General features: G+C 48.6%; 1 protein-coding gene across 2 annotated transcripts in view; it reads right to left on the bottom strand.

Moving 5' to 3' along the window:
* LOC102506353 (phospholipid-transporting ATPase IB) overlaps positions 1-16,300 on the bottom strand; it is a 416,600-nt gene that overhangs the window by 103,955 nt on the left and 296,345 nt on the right. For both annotated transcript variants that reach the window (XM_032496428.1, XM_032496427.1), the window contains 3 exons: positions 5,502-5,563; positions 4,940-4,996; positions 3,538-3,645 (listed from right to left, as the gene is read on the bottom strand). In XM_032496428.1, coding sequence (XP_032352319.1) covers positions 3,538-3,645; positions 4,940-4,996; positions 5,502-5,563 — 227 coding nt within the window. The remainder of the gene's footprint in view (positions 1-3,537; positions 3,646-4,939; positions 4,997-5,501; positions 5,564-16,300) is intronic.

Genomic DNA, 16,300 nt, shown 5'->3' on the forward strand with positions numbered 1-16,300 from the left:
GTAATCCAAGCCTCTCCACAAGCAGGCAACTCTGTCCTACAGAATGCAGCTTTCCTCCTTCAGGCCTTGACCATGGGGCCTCAGGGCCGCACTACTGGCAGAAAGAAAAACACGCAGTCCCCCACGGGAAGACACTGCCACGTATTTTCCCCAGCTGACGACTTCGGCATCAGTCAGGATAGACACAACCGAAGTTTGTAATTCACTTTAGGACTAGCTTGGGCCTAGAAAAATGGAAAACCAGGGGGCCCCTTAAATCCCACAAATGGTGCCTGCTCTCAGGAGAGGAAGGACACAGACGCTTCCTTCAACTTGAGAAACGTCACGGGGACTTCCGGACTCACTGTCTGCTTGGCTTTCCCGGACCTCATTGTGAGACGCTCCGGGGAGGATAAAGACGCTTTGACGTGGAAGATCACCCCGTCCCACAGTCCTCCTCTCCTTTGCCCTCGAGGGAAAACCTGCCTTCTTCTTTGTTGAGAAAAACCCCCACCAACCTCAGACAAGACAAAGAAATAGTTAATCAAACTGGTTTAGGAAGCCCCGGCAGAAACAATGCATCTTTTCAACTGTTGAGGATGTTAGGAACAGAGCGTTTTGTGTGTGGGCTCTGTCTCTGGCTCCTGGGTGAGAGGTGCCGTTGGCCACCAGACACTAGTTTAATTCTACAGCTCAAAAGAACTGTGTTCCTTGGCCAAAACCTGACTGTTCCTGTGAACTACAAAAAATGGTTTATGAAAATCACCAGAAATATTCTTAAAGTAATAATGATAGTGACGATGAAGATGATGATGGGGATGAAGATGATGATAAGGAGATGAAGGTGAAGATCCTCAATCGCCACCAGGGATGAGTGAGCTGGCGCTCTGGCCTCTTCCTGTCAGGGTGCTAATCTCCTTCATGACCTGATTACCTCCCCAAGACCCCACCTCCACGTTGGGGGTCAGGGCTTCACCATCTGAATTTGAGGGGGACGCAAACGCCCAGTCCACAGCACCAGCCAAAAACCAACGGGATGGACGCGGCTGGGCCGTATCATCAGTTTCCCCCAAGGCAGCGCTTCCCGTCACTGACCGCCCCCTTTCTTTACGATGGTACCTCATCCCCCAGAGGCGGCAGAACCTTCCAGAGATGTCAGGCTAGTTTCAGCCACTCTCCACCCAAGTGATTCTTCGTAAGTGTTAAAAAATTTTTTTAAATACTTCACCACCACTTTTCAAAGAATGAACACACCACTGGGGTGCAGACACCAGTGAAAGTATCAAGTTGGCCCCAGCGTTATTTTAGGACATCCTGTGCCCCGGCAAGAGCCCCACCCTGGAGCAAAACCAGGGATGAGAAACAGCCCTTTAAACCCAGACAGATTTCCCACCTGGCGGCACCGTGACACAAAACCACATTAGCGTTTCTTTCCACGTCTAACGGGAACCCAGTCTTGGCCAGCAGTGGCTGACTCCAGAACATCCCTTGCCTCATGGAAACAGGCCAACCAACAACAAAGTTGAAACATCATGGTTTATGGTAAAAGAAGTTTTCCTACCCAAGTGAAATGTGATTTAATATTATGATTTCTTACCTTTTGGATGGTGGGAACAGCTCATGCGATTTCTCTGAAAAGGCCCCAACTGTGGGAACTGCACCATTAAGCTGAGCCTTGGAGCCACACAGGCCAGGGTGGGGCTCAGAGAGTGAGAACGCCGGGTCAGGGGCTGGCTGGTAAACGTGGTCCCTCCCTACTTCCCAAGTCAACGTCGTGATGGGCTGGTGACCAGCCTGACCCACACACATCTGAATGGCAGTCCCTGGTGTGGGCGTACACAGTGGGGTCACCAGAGCATCCTCTGTGGAGGACACTGGGGGGCTTTCAAAGGATGGGGCTTTGTCGGCCAGTCACCCACCAGCTGATTCCATCCTGCCAGCAGCCAGTCGCCTCTAATCTAGGAAACTGTCCAGAGCAGTGGGCTGCTGTCTTCACTGTCCCACACAAAAAACTCTCCAAGTGAAATATGCATCAGGCCACAACCACCCTTGACCAGAAGGAAGAGACCACGAAGAAGATTTTCTAGGCACAACACCCACTGTGAATACTTTCCTTGTTCCAAAACAGAACTGACTCTTGAAGTGTGCAAAGTATCTCTGCTGGGAAAGGCTCGTTTTGCTCCACCACAAGCTTCCTGACTCACCCAGGGCTCTGTGAGCTCCTCCATCACTTGGATTGGCACAGGCCTGCCTTTGAAATGTGTGATCCTGGGGTAGCAACACCAGGAGATGCCCGCAACCCCACTTCACCTTCCCATGGCTGGATCTGGCCCACAGCACCAGCGAACCTTCGACCTCATGAGAATGTGGGTGGATGTCCCAGAGCGAACACCTAGGGGACCCAGGGCACACCCGCTTCGAACAGCCGCCCTGGGGCTCACGGGTGCTCACCAGAGCCTGGATCGGGGGAGAGAACCAGGCAGGCCTGGGAGGGAGATTCTGGCTGTTTGGCAGGAAAACACAGGGTCCTGGGGACCCCGGGAGCAGACCAGAGTGGGGGTGCTGCCCTGTGCACCACGACCGCTCACGCCTTGGGGAGGAACACGAGCGCTCCCTCACCCGGGACGGCCAGCGTAACAACCTCCGAAGGAGTGCACGTGTAAAGAAGAAATAGTTTCTTCACAAACATTCTGTGTCTCCTACTACCAACCACGCGTTCTTTTATAAACCCTGAAGATTTTCCCTGTAAAGCAAATTTATATGTGTGTGTGCATGTGTGAGAGAGAGAGCGAGAGAGAGCAAGAGCGAGAGCGAGGTGTCAGGCAGCCCCTGTCGGGGTCCGAGGGCAGTGCTGGCTGCGGGCAGACCCCAGCTTGGGGGCTGTGGGGCCAGGTCTGCACTTCATTTGCAAACTGAGGACGTCTGGAACCCAGGGCTGTCGAGCTCCCCTCCAGACCCAATCCCATGGAATCCTAAGATTCAGTTTGCCAGTACTGATGGCTCAATCTCCAACACCAGACAAAGATAATAGAAAAGAAGAAACAATGAAAAAAATCCAAACAAGCAGAAAGGTCTTCAATCTCAGCCTCTCCCAGTAAGAGATGAACCACGAGCTATTCTGGGTAATTCATGATCTGGTTAATAGAGTTGTTAGCTTTATCTTTCACAGGTGACTGACTAGCAATGCATCAAAGTGTAATAATACTCAACATCGAAACAACAAGCATGATACAGTCACTGGGTTATGAAAGACTTAAACCATCTCCTGTTTTCCAAGGTCCGCGGACTGCACACGAGAACCGTGTGTGACTAACACACAGTTCATTATGGGAGCGCGGATGTGCTGGGTAGGTCAGAGGATTTATGTCAATAATATACACAGGAATTAAAATCTCAAATGCTATTTCTGTGGACTGGAATACCTCTTCCAGGTGCTCTGATTTGGTTTGTGTCTGGCCTGATGCATTTCAACGGAAGCCGGCGACACCAGCCTCTCCTGGAGTTGGTTCATCCTCGCCCCAAGACACGGAAAGCCCACTCCCAAACAGAACCACTGACCTGTCCCTTCATGTCTGGAGCGATGGGAATGGTGGGCCAGAGGGTTGAGTAGATGCCAAAAAACACCAGCCAGATGAGCATGCTTCCCCAGACGGCCAGGTGACTGAACTGCAAAGGAAGCAGACACTCAGCAGGGCCTCCGCCGCTGGGGGCCACCTGAACTCCCTGGCTCAGAATCCCTGCAGCCATGCGGCCCTCCTTGAGGGAAAGGTTTCCACGACTCACCATCATTGCAGAGTTTGATCTAATGTTCTCCTCTCGGAATGTTTAACAATGAATTCAAGTAACTGGTGGCCCCAAATGACCCTGAAGATGAATGTGCTTGTCGCACCTCCACCCACCTCCCCACCGACCCATCCCGTGGCGTGAGTGGGCCTGCTCCCTCCCTCCCCAGCACGCACTTCGGTGGAACAAGTCTTGTTAACCTAGTGAGAGGGTGCTGGACAGACGGGATGAGCAAGGTGGGCTGATTTATCATTTTGAGACTTTGATTGTTCTTTTCAGTTTCCAAAGAACTTGTGAAAAGTCTGGAATGGATGTGGCATCTTAATGCTTTAAGCCTCTACTGAGTGAGAAATCTTTTTCTTCTTCATCCTCTTAAAAGGATGAGCCTTGCCCTCCTTTCTGCCACACTCCGTGATCCACTCCATCACCGATGTCCGGGAAATGTCAACTTCTGGGGACTGACTACACAAGCAATGGGACACCAATGAAACCTGATACTCATTCATCGCAGTCAACGGTTTTGTAGAAGTATACTCCCAGGTATGGAAAATGTTTATAAGATGTTTTTAAGTGAAAAAAGACAAAACTATATGTATGCTCTTTTTAAAATTCTTTTTTCTGTTGTTTTTTTCCTTGGTGGGGGAGTAATTTGGTTTATTGGTTTATTGATTTATTTTTACAGAGGTACTGGGGATGGAACCAGGACCTCGTGCATGCTAAGCACGTGCTCTACCCCTGAGCTATACCTTCCCTCCTGAAAACTATATGTTCTGAAATGCACTGTCTCACTAAAAAATACACATGTAAAATAAAGTCCGGAAGATATTACAGCAAATGTTAACAGTAAGTCTTTCTTGGTGGTAAAATTATGGAAGATGAAAATTCTCCTTTCTGTCCTCCTATGTTTTCTGTATTTTTTTTTTCTTTTTACAATATGTGTTTATACTTGAAATGAGCCGTTAACAGCCTAGAGCTGTATTAAGTGCCCAGCAAATGACTGACCAGAGAACTCTGAATTGCAAATTTGCCCTGATAAAGATCCAACCACAATTTTTACATGCAAAATTTAAAATAAGATAGCCAGATACTGCTTATCACTTTCCCAAAGCTTAAAAGGACACAACACCAGAAAAAAATATCCAAAGTGGAGAGAGAAATAACTCTAGGGAAAACTTACTTTTGTCCAAGCTGTAGTCTCCAAACCAGCTTTCAGACAAACAGTAACAACAACATACTGCGAAAGGAAGAGAAATTTGGGAAACGTGTTAACCCCGTTTATTTTCACTTTCCAGAAGCAAGCCTTCCGCGGCAGCCGCACTCTGAAGGCGCCGGCCCGGTGGCGAGCTCCTGGGGGCCCGTCGCAGGAAGCGTGCAGGCGGTTTACTGGGAGAAAAGCCCGCCTTTCAGCGGTCGTCTCCTCACAGCTGCCACTCTGCCCCCCGAGCTTGGAAGATTTGGGAGAAATCACTTTCCCTCGCGCTGTTTTTTCCCACAGGCACGTGTGAAATGGTCACCTGGAGGGGGGGCACATGCGCTGGTCACCGGCACAGAAGCCTCAGCTCTGCACAGTCGCCAGTGCCACGCGAGCTCAGCACCGCGCGGCCGGTCCAGCTTCACGGAGCCGCACCGGGTGGTGCACAGGCCCGAAGCCGGCGCCGCTGCGGAGGGCCTTGTGTCAGGGGACAGGGAGCACCGCTCACGGGCCATCTGAGGATGGTTTGGTAAACAGAGCGACTTACCGTATAAACAATATTCCCAACAAATAAATAGTCGGTGGCATGACCGTTGGCCAACACGGTATCTGAAAAACAGAGAAGCTACTGTGACCCTCCGGAGCAGAGCCCTTCAGTCTGTTCTACCCTGAAGGTAAAAACAGAATTTTAGAGACATTTATCAAAATGTTCAGGAACATCAAAAACCACATCGTCTGTGATTCCAATGCCTCCTCCCTCTGCCTTGAATGTTTTTCATCTTCTATTTTCTCCAGAGGAAGCAAACAAACAAAATCAGGTTTTCGACACGTGAAACCACCAAACACCTGATGGGGTTGAAATGTCCATTTTCATAAAGATTAAAATCTCCCTTGGTCGCTAGAAGAGGGAACAGAGTAAGAACACATCCACCTACCTCTGCGGATGCCCATGTTATCAGACCTCTTCCCAGTGTTCGTTTCCTATTCATCTCTAATTTTTGCTACATTGAAAATTACAGGCCAATAGCAGAAGATAGCAAAATACATGATACAAAATCAGTTCACAATGACTGAACTCAAAGAATTTTGGAGGATATCCAAATCCAAGTTCATGTTCTCTACGAACGTCTATGTAAGCTTCTAGACTCTATAAAGGAAGGATGCAAACAAGCCAAGGAGAGACGCCTCGAAGACACAGCCAGGATTCTGAAGCGTTTCTCTTTTTTAAGACTTTCTTTTTTTGGAGGGGGAGGTAATTAGGTTTCATTTATTCATTTCCTTTTTCTTTAATGGAGGTACTGGGGCTTGAACCCAGGACCTCATGCACGCTGAACACGTGCCCTCCCCCAGATTCTGAAGCTTTAATTTCGTATCTTTTCTACTTTTTTCTTCTTAAGGATGACTCTTACCATGCACACAGCAATCACTAAGGCAGAACGCTAACAGAATGGTCCGCTGCATGTCAGCCAGCCTGCTGTGAAAAGCCTGGTTTTGACCCTAAGGGGTCAAGGCTTGTTTTAAGATCAGAAGTGGTTTCTCTGGGCGACCCAGCCAATCTCCTTTTATTCCCTTTTATACTCAAATTAGATCTGTGGCCTGTAGACCGAGCACATGGGGGTTTCTATGATCCAGCTTCCGACTCAGGAGCTGTCGTACACACATATTCGTGCTCACTGATTTACCCATCCGCTTGCTGAAGATCCGACTCTTCTGAAAGAATCAAGAGCTATTCAGTTTTTTTAAAGTGAATGAAGGGCCCCAAATGGCAAAATATCCTTCTTTCTTATGGGGGGGGCTGTATTCCATCACATGTATATGCTGCATCTTCTTCATCCACTCATCTATTGATGTGCACTTAGGATGCACAATTATAAATAATGTTGCTGTTAACAGCAGGGTTTTGTATCTTTTTGAATTAATTCTTATTTTGTGGTTGGCTTTATTCTTTTGATAACTAAGTAAGTTTAAAAGCTAAAGCTCTAAATGTTTTTAGAAACAATGAACAGTACATATATGTAAATTTTAAAAATATGTGCAGTATATTGTGTACATGTTTTTACATGTAATATATTGTTTATGTGCAGTCAAACTGTAATAATTCTACCTAATAAAACTGAAAAATTTTAAAAAAGGAAAAAAAAAGTAACACTGAGTAGATCACAAGAAGAACAAAAAAGACCTATTCACTTTTTTTAAAACACCAAAATGACCACGTAGCACCACAGGCAGAATCTGGTGATGGTGGGCCCTGGGTCCAGCCGCAGGACGCGCCCTTTCTCCCGATTCTAGGGAGGCAGACTGTGGGTGAGGAAAGATGAGCCCTCAAAGGGACATCCTGGGCTGCCCTGGGTCCTATCTGCAGTGGGGGACCACTCCCGAGTGACCACAGGACGGCTTCTGACTTAAAAAAGACGCGTCTAGAATTTAGGGGAGACGTGGTGCAGGAAGACTGAAAACTCAGGCAGGACTTCATTGAAAAGGGAGGAAGGAAAAAAATGTCCAAAAAAGTAAAGGAGAGGCTAAATTAAGCTCATGAAAGCAGTCAGTTGTTGTATTAGCAAATAGCTATTCAGAACTGTAAGCGTTCACTTTTTCAGTAACTGACTTTAAGACTGTTTTAATCATAAAGATAATACTTTTAAAGAAATGCCTCAATAAAGAACACTGAGATCAGACAGGGGGCCATTTCTTCGACGCTAACGTAGGCCGCAGCTGTGACAGGGGTAACTTCATTCTTTAATTTACACGCCAGATATTTATGTAAAGTCGACTCTTTGGCCAGTGCAGCTGGGGGATCTGGGCGAACAAGGTCCCCGCCTGTGTTCAGGGAGCTCTCAGTACAGTGAGGGAGACGGAATGCAGACACACACAGACAGACACACAGTAAAACGTCAGGTGTGCCAAGAGCTGTGGAGACAACCAAGGCTGAGTAGTGGGATGGAGAGAGACGGGGCTGCTCTTTTAGATCAGGAGTTCAGGAAAAATCCTTTGAGGAGGTAACATCAGAGCAGATCTAAGGAGCTGGAGGGAGTGAGTTATATGAACAACAGCGGAGAGGGTTCCTGGCAGAGGAGTGGCCAACAGCCTGAATACAGAAGCAGTGACGGGCCCACAGACCATCACAGAGGCCGGTCTGGCCAGAGGCTCCAGGACTGTGCAGACAGTCAGAGGGGGCAGATTAACGCGGGTTGTGGCGAGGAGTTTGAATTCTTTGTTAACTGTGATAGGAAACCACTGGAAGATTCTATGCAGAATGTGAAATGGGGTGTGTTATGTTCTTATGGGAACAGTCCAGCTTTTATGGGAGAACAGCTCCCGGACGACCAAGAACAGAATAATAACAAGTGCTGAGTCCAGTTTGGAAATGGTTCTAACAATCCACCCAGGAGGACGACACTGGGGCGTGTGGCATTGTGTCCAACGTGGTGGCCTCTAGCTGCCATTTACGCTTAAACTAATGAAGATAAAACAAAAAGTCAGTTTCTGCTTGGGGCTGGGGTAGAAGGGAGGAGGAGGAGTTGCTGCTTGCTGAACACAGAGTTTCAGTTGAGGGTGATGAAAACATTTTGGAACAGATAAGGGTGATGGCTGCACAGCATTCTGAATGTAACACCTCTGAACTGTGCATGTAAAATGGACACAGAAGTAAAATTACAAAACTTCTAGGGTAAAACATAGGACTAAAATCTTTATGGCCTGAGATTTGGCAGTGGTTTTTTGGCTCTGACACTGAAAGCAGAGTGACAAAAGAAAAAAATAAGATAAATTAGACTTCAGCAAAATTAGAAACTTCTGTGCTTCAAAGGACACCATCCCGAAGGTGAAAAGATAGCCTGCAGAATGGAGAAAAACTCACAAATATTTATCTGAGAAGGAGCTGCGTCCAGAACAAAGAACTCTTACAACTCAACAGTAAAGACAACTCAATTCAAAAATGGGGGAAGGACAGACAGAACTGAATAGATATTTTTGCAAAGAAGATGCACAGTAAGGGCCTAAAGAGACTCAACATCATTAATATCAAGGAAACGCAAAACCAAAACCACCACGAGACACCACCTGACACCCACCAGGGCGGCTATGATAAAGCAGACGGGTCATGCCAAGAGGCGGCCGGGAGGCGGTGGGATCACAGCCCCCGCGCCCCGCCGGCAGGAGTGCACAGCGGGGCAGCCGCCTTGGAAATGGCTGGGCGGCTCCTCAGAAGGCCACGCGCAGGGACCACACGACCTGGCCACTTGCAGGTGCAAACCCAAGAGAGATGAAAACATACGAACAAAACACACAAGAGCTTGTATGTGAATGCTGACAGCAGCGTTTTTCACAGCAGCCACGTATCCATCAACCAGCGGACGGACAAAACGTGGACCATGATAAAGAGAAATGAAGAAGTGGTACGTGCGACTACACGGGTGAACGCTGAAAACCGCAAGCTCGGTGACGGAAACCAGTCACAACAGGCCATGCACGGTCTGACCCTACCTGTGTGAACCGTCAGGAGAGGCAAGTCCAGGGACAGAAAGTGGGTAGGTGGTCGCCCGGAGCTGGGGGTTCTGGGAGAAAATGGGGAGCAGCTGCTGGTAGGTATGGAGTTGCTTTTGGGGGCAAAGAAAATGACTGAACACTGATGAAGGTGATGGCTGCGCCAACCATGTGACTATATTAAAACCCATAGAACTGTACACTTTAAATGGGTGGATTGTGGGGTTTGTAAATAATTTATCAATAAAGTTATTAAAGACACTCAGCTCCTCAGTCACACCTGGCCACATTTCACTTGCTCAGGAGCACGTGTGGCAAGTTGCTGCTGTCCTGGAGAGCCCGGGAACAGGACATCTCTGTCACCACCAAGGCTCTCCTGACCCCGCAGGCCAGAGGCAGAAAGAAGTGACAGAATGTGGCACATGCTCAGAAAGCAGCAATGACAGGCTTTGTTTTGGATTTGGATGGGGGTGAAAAAGATCGTGAGGAATCAGAGGAGAGGTCAAGATTGCTGGTCTGAGTCGCCAGGTCAGTGGCGGTCCCGTTTCCTTGGCTGTATTAACACGGGAACACTGATGAAAAGAGTGGGCAAGTGAGAGCTTGGTGCCATGTGATCAGCGTCCTGACTTAACAACAGGGAGGAGAGCGAGCAGGGAAGCGTGATGCTATTAAGAAGAAACAAAAGGATATTTGGGAAAAAGAGGTGGAGAGAAAGAGCTGGGTTAGGAGAAAGTACGCCCAGTCATGGGAGTGAGAAGACTCGCGCCAGTGCCACCGTTACGCAGTATTTTAAAATCTTAGGCTCTGGGTCTCAGTTTCTACATCTCTAAGACGGGGGTGTCATATCAGATACAGACGATGAGGACTGAATTATCACTAAGGCTCCTTTCACACAGAGAATTCTAAGATGCTAAGGTCCATGTCCTTGCCTGCTGACTCAGCCGCAGGCATTAAATGGTAAAACCTGAGGGTTTCAGGGCTTCCTCCTGTTCATTTTAGCTCAGAATGCACTTCCTAGAGTCAGTCCCACCCTGTGGGTCCATGAATGGAGAACAGGGTTTTGACTGAGCAGAGAATGATCTGAAGTTCATTCAGCCCTAACAGAGTCCAGAGAAAACGCTGATCAGATGGAAGAGTTAGAAGGGGGGAAAGACTACCCTGAAAATCAAGGTTTACAACTGTGGCTTGACAACTTTTGAATTTCCCTTGGCTACTAAAACTTCAAATGTTGGTTGATTCATGTACTGTTTTAAATGTTGGCTGATTCACGTAATATTTCAAATGGTGGTTGGTTCACATCCAAAAAAATGAAATATACAAAACGAGTCTAAATATGGAGGGCTCAGAATGTGTTTCCTATTTCATGGATAAAGACATAATAAACAGAAAATTGTTAGACGTCCAGAGTTCTACACTGAAAACAGGTAACATCTGTTACTCATGGTGAGACAGGCTCTGTTCTAAGCACTTTACATATGCGAGGAAGCTTACCAATGCATGTAACACTAATACACGGATATCAGCGTTACTCGTGTGTGACATTAGTACCCTAATGTCCGTTTAATGATATGAAAGAGTATTATTACCTGCATATTTCAGATGAGGAAACTGGTGCAGTGAAGAGAAGTTAGGTGACAGGCAAGCCACACACTAAGTGCCACACACTTAGTAAGAAGCTGTGAACTTTGTAAAGAAGAGATTGTTTTCATTAACTGAGTTAGAAAAATGGACCCCAAAGAATAAAAGAAGAGAACTTCAAGGGAGAAAAGAATTAGATTAAGAAACACTCTTCTGAGATACCAACACCTAACGGAAGGCTCTTTCTAGGAGAGAAGACAGGTGGCCAGGGAACGAGGCTCACAGGACAGGGATCCGCACCACATAAGGCACGAGTCTGGGAGCTGCACCCAGAACTTTCCTCCTGAGCTGGGGGGCGTCTCACAAGTCCCGAGCTGCTCGGCCTCAGCCCTGCTGACCTGCCTCCAGGGGACTCCTGGATGTGGGCTGTCCTCCACCTGGCAGGCTGTGTCATAGCGTCTCTGGCCTCCACCCACTGGATGTCAGTATACCGACCCCCAGCTGTGACGACCCAAAACGCCTGCAGACGCTGCCAATGTCCCCTGGGGGCAAACCCCCAGCGTGAGAACCACAACGTCAGAGGAAAGAAAGCAGAGGAGCTGGGCTAAGTAGTGAGTACAGGGCGGCCGCCCGAAGCAAGAGGGGCCAGTGCGTGAGGGGAACGCCTTCTCCGCGGTCAGGCTGTGGAGGAGCGCGTGCGGTGGGACCTCCCCGTTCACACCATCAGCAGAGAAACGGGCTGAGGCTCTGGTACCAAGGGCTGCGACTGACAGTGCCTGACGCCCTTGGAAGGGGGCAAACTCTGCGATGACCTCTGGGACCGAGAGCTGGCTTGTGAAGACCCTTGAGACCACGGACCACCACGCTGACAATGTCACATGGACAGAAGAAACAGATCGCGAAACCTAGGGACATTCTCCAGCTGAAGCTTCTAGAATTTCAGGATGTGTTCATTTCTAACCTGCCAGGATAGTAAAATGCTACTGGCATTAAATAAAATGTTTGCACTTGAGGTAACCTGAGTAGACTTACAGTAACTTTAGGGAAGATGAGATAACCCTAACATAATGATGGTGCTGACTGTACGCATCAAGAGGGTTATTACAACACGTCTACAATATTTACCGCACTGTCCTGAGAGCTGGTCATTTCCTTAGAAGCCATTGCAAGGCCCCGGCGCCAAGGCTCACGGACCCACAGCATCAGCTGGGCCTGTCCACCCAGACTTCCATCATCTGCAAAGTCTGACTGGACCCAGGGACTGATGCAATGCAGGATTAGCCGAACAAGGTCTAGAAACGCAGGCCCTAAAACAGACTCTTGTGAACAACGGGGAGAAAACCACCTGGACCCTCCACATCGGTGGTGACAGCCCAAAACGTTGCACGCAGAAAGCTCTTTGAGAATATTTGTGGGAGAACCCAAGATTTGTAAGAAAAGTATGTCTCATTTCTGAAACAGACAGAATGATCAAGGAACTTACCTCGGAATATTCCACAGGTCTGGGCTGATGACATCTTACAAAGAGGCCATTTCAACTGAATGCTCGTTAAAAACATGACATCAGGGCCCAGGAAACCACAAAAACGCCTCCAGAAGGGGCTCCGACAAAAGGCAAAATCTGAAGACAAAGCAATAGCACAGAACCGTGCAGCCAGAGGAGAGAGGGTTTAACGACTAGGAAAGCAGGTGGGGTGAACGCGTGTGTGGACTGTTAGTAAGAGTCCGTGGAGCACCTGAATCTAGGACCGCAGGCGCCTCACCTACATGTGACGCAGAGGGAGAGGGCGGGGAGGGGCACCACGCACTGACCCCGGGTGCCTGCCAAGGGTCTGGCTGGAGAGCAGAGGCTAGGCTCCCCAACCCCCCTCTCCCAGCCTTTTGCTTCGGGAACCTCCAGCGGCACCAGCTCAGAGCAGCCCTGATTCCAGAATATTAACAGCCTCCCCCTCTCTCACCTCACTCTCAGGCCTCTTAAGACTCCACAGGTTTAGAGGAGGGGCTGTGCCCACCAGCTCCTATTAGATTAATATCAAGAGTGAAAACGTGTTCCAAGTTTCAAATGACGCACTTACAAAGAACCTTCTAGCACTCATCCTGCTGAAGCTGCCTGTCCTACAACTGAAACGAGTCTTTCTGCTTCCAACGCTATGTATTCATGAAGGGAACATTTATTTTTTCCTTTCTCTGTAAAGAGTGGTATAAACTGTTGGAAAGAGCTTGTGAAAAGCCGAGTTGACACAAGTGTTAGTGATTATAACCACATTCATCACCAGCGCCGGGTGCAGTTCCTGGTTATATAAGCCTTTTGCTGGATTTTTCTCTTCCCGACTGACATTTCTGACGGACAAAGTTAAGGATGTGAAACTCAGATTGCAACCTTTTTTCATTTTTGTTTGCGAAAAATAGGTTGTGAAAAGGAAGCAGAAATGATGGAAAGTAAATCTGATTGCCAATGTCAAACAGCCAGCGAGCAGGCCACAGACACGGTGTTTATTCCGGGGCACAGCCTAACGACATTCTCAGCCCTTTGGGGGTGAGCTGGGCCCTGCCAGTCAGCCGTGAGCAGAAGTGATGGGTCACTTCCTGCCGGAGATGGTTAAGAGCAAGCAGTCCTCTTCCTGGCTCCCTTCCTTGAGGCGAGAAGGCTGAGGGTGAACTCGGGGGCCAGGCACAGGTGGAGCCCCACTGAAATGAGCCCAGGACTTGTTTCAGTCACACACACACACGTGGACGTGACGCTCATGACGGAAGCAGTCTGTCCTCGTGGGTCCCTAGAGAAGGAATGGGTGGGCTGCCAGGCAGGGCCATGCGGAGAAGCGCCAGGTCAGTGGGGAGGCAGGAGGGGAGAGGGAGAGCACGGCCCAGAGCCTTTTGGGGGTTTTCACGGGACAAAATGGACAAGGCAGAGTGAGCTCAGGACGGGCCAGTGCGAAGAATTTCAACAGTCCTGGGTGCTAAGGGTGATCCTGAGTTATGTGGTGCCTGGCCCCAGGGTGGTTTAGGACAGGGGATGCTGGCCTGGTGTGAGAGTGAGATCCACATGGCCAGGGCTGTGGGTGCGAGAGTGGTTGGCTGTATATCAAAGGCAAAGGCATGCTTGCGTGGGAGTAGCTGGCTCTCCCTGGGAGGCACTGCCTCTCCAGGCTGAAGACCTCAAACATCAGGGCACCGCAAATACAGAAAGTAAGAAAATATAGTCAATACACCCATGAACAATGAACTTCTCCACGTGACGCTGACCCGAATAAGAAATAAGCCTTTATTGGGCTAAAGCCCCTGGTGTTGGGGGTTGTTTGTTACAGCAGCTACTCCCACCCTAATACACCTCAATTCAACTTCCCAGTGAAGCTAAAAGGGTGAAATCTGGGAACACTGACCCACACTTCGTACAGCATTACACCAAACCCAACTGTTCAAAATGCATGTAATGCAGGGTTTAGTAAGAGAGGCACTGAAACATGAGGAACATTGAACAGAATGAAAACAACGGCCCTTCTGCCTCACTCTGTTTCCCAACAACGGTGCTGCAGGCACGTGGGGCAGACGTCACCCCACTGCATGGAGGACAAGCCTGAGCAGGAAAACTCGTTTGGAATTTGGAAGCTCAGTTTTCAGTGTGCCACAACGACTGGTTGGTAACTGTGGCTTAGATTTATACACCAGCTATGGTTTCATTTGTAGAGACCTAAGAGCTTCTAGAATGTTCCATCCTTCTGGTTTTTAGTGAGGAAGTGCCACTTACTTCATTTATATGCTTCAGGACCTGGTGGATGTCCACACAACCCTGTCTTCTTGGCAGGTTTCCCAGATGGCAGGGGCCACATGGAGTGGTTACCCCCATTTTCTGTCCCATTTAGCATTTAATGTTCATCTCTGGACATTTTTCATTTATTTTAGATCTTTTGAAGTCTGTACACAGGGCACAAGATGTTGGCTTACTGTCTCCCGTAGCTTACTTTAAAATGCAATTATTTTGCTGGTAAACTTTGTGACAGAAACAACACATTCTCCGGACAGGTTTAGGACGCAGCACAATCAGGCAGCCCGGGGAAGTAACACCAGATCCTCCAACTCTGCCTCCTAAGCAGCCCCCTTCTCCCCTCTGCTGTGGTCACTGCCCTGGACCACGCAACAGCCAACCCACTGGACGCCAACAGTCACCCCGACCAGCGTGGTCACATTCAGCTCCACCAGCCGTATGCCGCTCTGCTTATAACCTACCAATGGCTTCCACCAAACTCATCCTCCAAAAGGCTCACTCATCCCAGAAGGCTGGGAAAGGTCCGATCTCTGTCTCCATCCTTTCTATCCCAAGGCCTGGCCTCGCAGCCTTGTGTCCCCAACCCTCCACCCCTGTGTGCCTTCACACCTCTCACCCAACGCTATTCCCATGACCTGAAACCCTTTCCTCCATCTCTTCCTAGCTCGCTCCTACTCATCCTTCAGTGCTGTTGCCACTTCCTCCGGGAGATAATCCCTCAAGCCGGGACAGGTAGTGGTCCTTGGTACGCACTCCATGGGACCAGGACCATCCTCTCTCATTACCCTTTTTGTTCAGTCCTGTCTTGTCCAGAGTAACTTCCACGAGGGCAGGGAACTGTCCGTCCCGAAACCAGCACTGGTCTGGCACAGAGGATACACTCACTCACCTTTTTCTTTTTGATGAATGAATAACTGATTTTAAGAAGCTGTGATCTCAGAGAACAATGGCAGTCATGTCCCCCAACTTAGCTCAGTGTGAAAACATGCAAGTCACCAGGACGTAAGTGACATAAAATAAGTGGATTTACAGTAACAGGTCTAGGTCTTAAATAATTCAAGCTAAAATGATCCAAAAATGCCACAGGCAGAGGGACGCGCCCTGCGTTTCACTTTGCACATGTGCACCATCACTTCCGTTTGTAAAACACGCTCATCTTACAGTAGCAGACTCATTGAAAAGCACACAATAGCCTTCTCCAAAAAGTGTTCAAAGACCTGTTGCTTTACCAGAGCCAACACCATAAATGTCTACACGGTGTTTTCTTCTTCTGGAAAGAGATGGGAGTGGTTTCCAGAGTGTGGCCCAGAGGCATCAAGAATTTATTTTTAGGAATTTTCTCTGCTGGGAAGCATATTCCCTCTCTCACCTCCCTCTAAAATTTCATCAAGAAAAATCTCACAGTTTCTTTTTTTTAAATCAAAACTGATTTTACGTCCTTCTGCCAATAACCACATTCCCCTTCGAGGAGGGCTGCTCAAACATGCAGACTGGACCCTTCAGTGGAAAGCCTGAGCGTGGCC

The sequence above is a fragment of the Camelus ferus genome, chromosome 14 (assembly GCF_009834535.1).
Source record: "Camelus ferus isolate YT-003-E chromosome 14, BCGSAC_Cfer_1.0, whole genome shotgun sequence".
NCBI classification, from domain to species: domain Eukaryota; kingdom Metazoa; phylum Chordata; class Mammalia; order Artiodactyla; family Camelidae; genus Camelus; species Camelus ferus.